General features: G+C 38.4%; 1 protein-coding gene across 1 annotated transcript; it reads right to left on the reverse strand.

Annotated features, from left to right (window-relative positions):
* Window positions 1–244: 244 nt before the first annotated feature.
* On the reverse strand, window positions 245–5,444 carry LOC143451808 (uncharacterized). Its single transcript, XM_076952548.1, has 11 exons — window positions 5,269–5,444; window positions 5,028–5,153; window positions 4,702–4,872; window positions 4,369–4,499; window positions 3,716–3,956; window positions 3,239–3,322; window positions 2,719–2,772; window positions 1,563–2,545; window positions 1,151–1,481; window positions 968–1,055; window positions 245–884 (listed from the first exon to the last, which is right to left on the reverse strand). Exons 1-11 carry the CDS (start codon window positions 5,411–5,413, stop codon window positions 680–682), a joined length of 2,559 nt encoding a protein of 852 aa, XP_076808663.1. The 5' UTR covers window positions 5,414–5,444; the 3' UTR covers window positions 245–679.
* Window positions 5,445–8,862: the final 3,418 nt, after the last annotated feature.

Genomic DNA, 8,862 nt, shown 5'->3' on the forward strand with positions numbered 1-8,862 from the left:
TTCATCGTAACCATTAGAGACGATGTTTCCATCAAACCTTTGGATGTTTTAATAAATCTTTTGCTATGTGCTCTGTAATACTTTGGGATTGATTTGCAATGAAAATTAAATTATTAAAATGAGCCCTTATTTTGTATTTGGTACCAATTGAAATAAAAAAATTTTCTTTGCCATTATATTATTGTGATCTACGTTTTAGCCTTGGAGGCCACATTCGACTGTTTTATTTGTGGTAAATATCATCGTAATTGTTTATGTCTTTGCGACCACTTACCTGAGTAGAATTTTTGGTCACTTATATTTAAGGCATAAAATAAAATGAAAAAGATGTGATTAAATGGATACGTTATTGTAGTATTATTGTGGAATTAGAAGATACGGGGTTGTCAATAAAATGAACATGATATTGACAAAGCTTGTCAAGTTGGGGAAAGTGCAATAATATCATGACCCTTGCGACGGAATACTTCATCACCGATAGATACGAAACTCATCCAAATTTGTCAGAAAAACACAACCTATAGCTTTTTAACGATGAACATAAACGTAACTCAAAATAAATAAAACTTGCAATCGTACCTTACAAATTCTTCTGCAAAGTCCTATACAATTTGGTAATGCTCTAGATAACTTAGCAAGTTTCTGGTACCGTTGGGTGTTGGTACTTTTGAAAACTGTATCAAATTACTTTACAAAAGCATTTGCAAAATACTGTAACAAGAACAAAATGGTACAAACCGGATGATGAGGATGCCTTCATATATTCCTGCTGTTCTGTAGACCTATGTGAAAGTAAGGCTGATGACTGATGTTCTGGAGATGATATCTTCTCCTCTGCTGGCTTTTGTGTTAGTGAAATCTGCTCCTCTACCTGATCATCTTGTCTGAATAAGTCATAATTGCTTTTGTCTCTTTCATGTCTAATATGAGCTCATTTATGGAACAGCAAAAGCTTTTTAAACTTCACCTGTTTAAGCAGCAAAAACAACGAGATAACAAGAGTGAGCGTTCTCGCTGATCGTGCCCAGTTGCGGCAATATTGCTCATGCTGGAATCTGAAGAAAAGTTGATATTTTACAATTTTCATGTTTGAATAAGCTTAATAGTAAATCATAACTTAAAATGCACATTACTACTATCCTGATAATACCTTTCATCATATCTATGAGCAGACCGCAAACAAATCTCCTAATAACAGACCACTTCTCCTCGAAAAATAGCTCGTTTGAAACAAGGTGTTTAAACTTATCCATGGGCAGCTCATTAACGATGAACTTTGCGGTGAAAAACTCCTGATACAGTTGGTGGGCGAAGTAATACTTCACGTGGCCATCAAACACGCGGCTGACTGCCGCAAAATGGGCGTAAATGCCGACGACGATATCTTGTATCTCGTCTGGTTCAAGACCAACTGCTCTGAGGTCGTCACGTGTGATGACAACTGTAGACCTCATAGTGGCTTTGAAGGCCACTTCACTGAGCTGCAACACAATACAAGTAATAATATGGTCTCGTACATTACCACTATTTTAGGCAAAGAGAAACATGTTCAGTTCTCTCACCTGCTTTACTAATAAATTGATGTCTTGGTGTTTTGCATTGTCACTGCATCTGAGGTTCTCCAAAACTGTGGCAAAAACCCGTGTTGTGGTGCTGATTTTTCCAATTTGTGTTGTAGGAGCCAAACCTGCTGCTATAACTAACTGAAGCAACAGCGGGTTGAAACAAAGTGCAAAAACAATTTTAGCATTTCGGGAAAGATCATTCCAAAGCTTGTCGGCAGAAGCACCAGCATAAAAATAAAACAGTTTCTTCATACCTTCTAGGGGCAGATCACCAAGTAAGATTGTAGAGTCTGGACGTAGTGGAGCAGGAAGCTTGATGACACTGTGGGGTCTGGAGGTAAAGACGAGCTTAATGTCTGGAAGGAATTGTTTATTGCATAAGTTGGCAATGAGGTCTGGTACACTTTGGGGAGTATCATAGTCCACTTTGGGTACTTTGTCTTTAAATGACCACTCCGCCTGATCCAGACCATCAAAGAGTAGAAGACAACTTTTCTGATTTTTTTTGATCCACTCCCATGCATCCTCTCGAGTGCTGTCGTCTAAATCCGGATAAATGTTATCCATAATTAGCTTCCGGAAACTGACCTCTTTGCCAACTGGCATCTCCATAAATTTGTAATAAAGACATTTGTATTTTTCTGTTTTGGCTAATCTTTTGGACAAAGTCGTCTTTCCGGATCCGGGGTAACCTATGAATGCTGTAAAGCGATTGTTGGACTTCAGCAATTCTTCAAATTCAATGTCCTCATCCCGCTTAAGTGTATCAGGTTCACCAGTTGAAGCGGCAAAAGTTTCATGTTCTGGAACTGCCTGTCCGCAGAAATAAGATACTTTAGTGTACTTTGGATGGACAACTGGAATATCTTCTACTGAGACGTCGATTCCAGCTTGGAGACGGATGTCATCTTCACGGCGTTTATTTTGCTCTTGCAAAACCTTTCCAATGGCTTCCTCTCGCTTTCCGAGTTTTCGATGGTCTGATAAGAATACAGACCTTTAAAGCATGAATATTTAAAAAGGAAACTGCATAAGGTTATATATATATTTATAAATCGTGACAGTTGCAAAACGCACTTGTAGTTTCCTCAGCAACTACGGCATATAAAACATACATTAATGGTCCATTAAATACATCATTGTGTATACTAACCTGCTTTATTTGTATCCAAACATTTCGTGAGTTGCTGTTGTTCATTGGGATGATCTATGGAACAGTTAAAAAATAGTTATGTATCGTTGAAAGGAAAACTGTTCTTAGGAGATATTTTGGTTTTGGTTCCAAACCCAAATAAATACAAGCCATAACAGTGCCAAAATGCAAAAGCCTTGACTAAAAGTTTAAATCGATCCATATATAATCGGTGTTATGCACAGCTGCACTCTGTTATAAAACGATAGTATGATAATAATAACAGCAGTTTGCTTTTAACAAAAATTTGGTTTAGCAAATAAAAGTTGTGATGAAAAATCGAACACGCTATAATTACAAAATGTGTCAGCAGTTTTGTAAAATTTCCAATTAATATTTCTGGAGGTAGCAGCAGATAAAAGCATAAAAACTAACAGTAAGTAAAATAAAAAGAACTAATAACTAATAACAACAACTTCAGTTATTTTTTTAATGATAAAATGTTGTGATAACTACTTTTTCAACTTATGAGTTAAATTACCTATTTCTTGGATAAGCTTTTCAAAGTTATTCTCAAATGATTCTTTGCTAAAATCGTAGTAGAGTTTTCCCGACACCAAAAGAGCTTTTGATAAAGATTGTAAAAATATAAATGTTAATTTGTGGTGAAAGTTGGTGATAAAAATTAATTCAGTAAAGAATATCCAAAGGTAAAAATAGAAAAAAAACATAAACTTACATAAATGATTAGTTAAAGCAAGAGCAGAATATAAGAACTCTTAAAGTTAACATTGATTTATCGCCACAAACTTTCGTTTACTTGAGTTTGCGTCTTCTGGTGTAACAATTATGATTAATAATGAAAATAACAATACTAAATATAATGTTACCATTCAAACCTTAAGCAACATCCCATTTTGTGACGTAGAAATCAATTTAAAAAAATCAACGAGTCATAGGCATAAAAATGCGTTGAAAACAACCAAGCACAAATGAAAAGTATAATAAAAATGCATACCTGTCCAGCCATCCATTTTATAATTGTCTTGGGTGATAATGGGTATTATACGTTTTCTCTTGTCAGCGGCAAGTTTGACTTCCCTTTTGCAGTTTTCACTGAGTTTATAATTTTCGGACAGAAACATGAGGACCAAGTAAGCGTTGTCAACGGCTTCATACATTCTGTCATAAATGTCTCCTCTGATCTCGTCTTTATCAATCCACACTTTGTAACCAGCGGCAGAGAGTTCATCGGATATCTGCAAAAGTGCGAGAAAATTAAACTAGACTGTTAAGTTATGTTTGTGAGTAGCTAATTTGCAACTCTTCTACTTTCGTAATCTTTCTAAAACCAACAAGCGGTTTCGGTTATTAGTAATTTGCAAAATAAATCTAAGACGAAAACAGAACAGCGCATTTTATAAATTCCACATCATCTAAATGATGTTTTTGCTGATATTTACGATATGTGTATGAAATAAAAGTTTCTTTCTGACCATAGCACAAATTTTTAAATTAAGATACAGCGAAAGTGAAGAACGAAACTATGTATTTACCAAAAGACAAAGTTTGAATTTGGAGTTTTAAACATTTTTTGATTATTAATTCTATTAACATTTCGTGTACTTCGTTAAAACATGTATACTGAGAATATAAAATCTATTTACAAACCTTATGAGCGAGATCCTTTGAATCATTCCAGTTATAACTGATCATTATATGCTGGTTGGCTTGGTTGTCATCCTGGTGTTGACTGGTCCCAGGTCCACAAGGTGAATTTGTTGCTTGTGGATTATTAGGTTCTGAAATAAGATGTAATATTTAAGCAAAGATGCATGGGTCTTGTACCGCTGTTGGAGAAAAGAAACGCGAAGCACTTAAACAAGTAGCGACACATGTAAAATAATTCAGGAAGTGATAAGATGAAAGAAAAAAAATGTGAAACGATAATGAAAGACAATAAGCATTTTACAAGAAAACGTTGTACGGTCTTATAATGCTCACCTAAAGAGTTTATTTGTTTCTCTTTAACTTGTGTCGAATTTACATTTTTTAAATCACTGACATCCTTTTGCTTATATTCTCTGTTGTCTTGGTATTGTCTTTGATCGTGATGTTGGTATTGTCTTTCATCGTGGTGGTAAATTTTAGGAGCATAATTAATCATGACTGGCCCTGATTTGCGGTAAAAGATAAGATTTTCATCTATAAAAAGGCATCACAATAATATGGAAACATAGTTTGATAAATGCAACTAATAGGCTTTATCCTAAGTATTTAAAAACAATTGTGTGCTTACGTATTCAGGGACACAGTTTCATAAAACTTACCAACTCTGCTTTCAGCCACTTTGCTTGTAAGCTCAATCAACCCTGGATCAATTCTACTTAAAACATTCTGAGAAGCTTCAGCATTTTCCATTGCTTGCAAGACTTGATTTTCTGCATCTGCAGGCCCTGGATTTAAAGCAAAGGAAAAACAAAACTTTTATACCAAGTAATATATTAACAGGTTTTTATGTAATTACAGCCAAGTACGAAGACTTAATCATTTCAATCTCAGATTACTCACCATGAGGCATCCCCGCTAGCATTGAAACAGCACGTGATGTTCCAGGTTGTTCATCACTTTCACCTGATGAGCTCTCTTCATTGTTACCAGGTTGTACAAGTTGAGGTTTATCTTCGGTCAATCTTTGCTCTTCTGACTTCGACATACTTCAACGTTGCAGTAATTATCTTAGCTTAGGTTTTATACCTGGTCAAAATTGTTGATGACGTGAACTTGAAATTTAAACTTTGTTAATATAACGATTAGTTCTTTAGTCTATAACTCTATATAGTTTTATTTTAGCATTTTATTTTAGTTTTTTTTGCATTTTATATTTCAGTATTTTATTTTTAGTATTTTTAGTATTTTATTAGTTTATATATATATATGATGATTATATGTGCTGCTGCTGCCAGCACGAGCACGTCTGTGCGTTGCCGACGAATTTGAGTTCCTGAGCAGGCTTGTTTATGCCGAAGTTGCTGAGTAGCCTTGTTTCTTCCGGAATTGCGGAGAAATCTTGTAACCTTCGAGGTTCCCAGAGCAGTGTCAATGCCACCAAAGTATAACTCCGAAGTAACCTCATTGCCGCTTAAGAAAAGTTCCAATCTCGTTTTGGTTAAAGTTCCGGACTATCCTCCCAAGTTAAGTTCCAGTCTCGCTTCTTCCTAAGATCTTGAGCAGCCTCCTTGGCACCTGAGTTGATTTTCAGGGCAGTCGTGTTTCTGCCGAAGTCCTTGAGCAACCTCGTCACCACCAAAGTCCTCGAAGCAGAATCGTTCACGCCGAATTTCCCAGACCAGCGTCGTTGCCGTCGGGTTAAGTTTCGAAGCAGTCTTTTTTCCGTCCGAGTTGCCGGAGAAGCCTCGTTGTTGACGGAGTTCCCGAAACAGTCTCGCTGACACCAGTGTTAAATTCTAGAGCAGTTTCTTTGCCGATGGAGTCACTGAAGCTGTTTTGTGGCTGCCGGAGTTCTTGGAGCAGCCTAGTTAACGTCTGTGTTAAATTCCGGAGAAATATCACTTCCACCAAAGTTCCCGGAGTAGACTTCCATCCGCCAGAGTTGAGTTGAGTTGAGAGTTCAATTCTAGAGCACTCTCGTTTCCGACGACTTTCCAGAGCTGTCTTTTTTTTGCCGAAACTCCTAGAACAGTGTTGGCAGCAACTCCTAGCCGGTGTTGGCAGAACAGACTCTTTGCCACCGGAGTTATGAAAGCTATGAGACTGGATATTTTGCGACACGGTTTCGTGGTAACTAGTTAGACACGACCGTATTGGTGATTTGAGAAAATCAACTAAAAGCGGCATTTTTGCACTGAAAATGGGAAAGTGTCCTGGGTGAGAAAAGCCATGAGCGCCGAGCTTGTTTGCTTACGTTGATATATGGCGGGTTATCTCCTGGATACTTTATTGCGTCCTGGCACCGTATTACGCTGAGCAAACAACGCTTGCCGATAACTCGGCATTATAACTTACACTTTTCATTGCTTTTATGTTCAGTAAAAATAAGATATAAATTTTATTTTACTAGTTAATACCACATCATATTTAGCAATCAATGCATTTAAACTTTCATTTACTTTAAGTGAATTGAAAGTCATCCCTGCATTTCAATCACCGCTAGATGGGGAGATGGAGAAATGACTCAAACTTTTGAATTTGTCAGCCAAGCGCGTCGAAGTAGCAACATAGCCTGGTGTCCGTAGAAACCGTGAGTTTTGTGACTAATCTTTTATCGTGCGTTTGTTGCTGTTCCTGGATGCCATCGGTCATGATTTGAGATAAAAAGTCGAAGGCAAAGACAAGAGTATCAATGAACTTCGATTCAACACGCATCCTAAGCTACCAACAGCGTTGAGCTTTCCCACAAGCTGCAATTAGATTAAGTCCAACCTGTCCAATTGCACCATCAAAAGGCGCGGGATTTAGTTTAGATGCCAAAAGCGCTCTGCGATAGTTGTTATCTCTAGAAAATATAGGTTGAAGAAAAGAAATGGTTGAATCTTATTGTTGCTGGTGTTTTCGCAGAAGTTTGACACGATCAATCAATCATATGCCTGTTAAAACGAATACTGGGTACTTTGCTACATCGTATGGTTTGTACGCATGGTAGACGGTTTTTTGCATCTTTACAGGTTTTGTTTGCTGTGTCACGTTCCAGAGCTTTGCACTGTGCGCTGTATCCAAGAGTTCACCTTCACACGCCGCCGTGTATTTCAATTTGATCGCATAATCGCCACAAGCAGGTCTCCCGTTACACTGATGATCCTGCCAACGATGCAAGTAGTATTGTCGATGTATTGTATGTATGTATTGCAACGATGTATTGTCATCATGCCGAGCTTTTGCCAACCATGCAAGCTCTTATTTTCTACCCACAATGTAATACCGCAGTCAAGCTGCTACACGACCAAGGACTGCATCACACGGCATCTGAATCGATTATTTTTAGTTCATAGATTTATGGCGATTGTGTTAACTCGAAAGTTTACTAGATCAATGGATCGATGCCGAAAGCATCCCGACTGGAAACACAGGACAGAGACGGCAATAGTCTGGCCGGAGTCACTGACACACTCGCAACTGCGTTCGCTGCCAGAGCTCCCAACTCATGACGTCGCTGAGTGCTTTGACAAGTTATTGCGTCTAATTACACAGAGCTTCGAGGAGCGCACAGACAACACAGACATGTTAACATCAGATTTATCGCTCGTCGACTTTAAACCTTCCCAGCTTATGCGGTGATATTTGTGCGTCATTGGTGAGAAAACCTCACGGCTACAGCTGAGGGAAAGGTTAAAGCTCGATTTATTGAAAAGTTGACGTCGCACTTTTCAACTCGTCCATTAGGAACCTTCGCGAACACGATGGCAGGCCGATGTCATTTTGATTGGTTGATTGATTGGTCGATGATATTTTGGCGATCGTTTCAACATTTCACGAAGCGTATGCTCGAACATATCACATTGACAATGAACCACGCGCGACATCGCCAGCGCATTCAGAAGGTAATTTCGTCACCAGCCACACTGATTTCACTGATTCTATATTCACAGTAATTCGTGTTATGGAGACCACGCAGCAAAGTGTCGTAATAGCTCCAACAATTACCAAGTTAAATAAATAATTACAGAGGGCGAAGTAATCAAAATTAGTCGGAAAATGAATGACTCGCACAATCGAGGCCGAGACCGAGGAAACGATAACTCGCAGCCGACATCAGTGTAACAGAAGACCGGGGAAGAGTAGCCGCTCAACCCGAGCATCAGGCGACGAGAATTAATTTTACTATCACGCCAGCTTCGGTGCAAACGCGCGCAAATGTGAGAGAACGTGCAAACACGGGTCCAATTTGTCAGAGCAGGGAAACTAACAGGGTTGTTATCGAAAGCATCACGTGACATCCACAAACCGACTCGTGATAACTCTCTGTTGACTTTTTACCATGCCACGTCATCATATTCGCTCTGTGATTGACAGCGGTGGTGCTGTTAGCATAGTTAAGGTAGACCATACAACGCCGAAGCGCAAACCGTCAGCTCTCAAGTTGCCACAAACGAGACAGAAATTTCTACTTTTTCTTAAACAGTATTTAGATGTCCATCTTGGCTTCCC

Source organism: Clavelina lepadiformis, chromosome 4 (genome assembly GCF_947623445.1).
Source record: "Clavelina lepadiformis chromosome 4, kaClaLepa1.1, whole genome shotgun sequence".
In the NCBI taxonomy this organism is placed as follows: Eukaryota; Metazoa; Chordata; class Ascidiacea; order Aplousobranchia; family Clavelinidae; genus Clavelina; species Clavelina lepadiformis.

Bases quoted from the DNA above. Each gene is read 5' to 3' on its own strand.
- LOC143451808 (XM_076952548.1), bottom strand. From the start codon at position 5,413: ATGTCGAAGTCAGAAGAGCAAAGATTGACCGAAGATAAACCTCAACTT. The intron at 4,873-5,027 runs GTAAGTTTTATG...ACCGCAAATCAG, and splicing joins AGTGGCTGAAAGCAGAGTTG to GGCCAGTCATGATTAATTAT. The intron at 2,546-2,718 runs GTTAGTATACAC...TATTCTTATCAG, and splicing joins TTTGGATACAAATAAAGCAG to ACCATCGAAAACTCGGAAAG.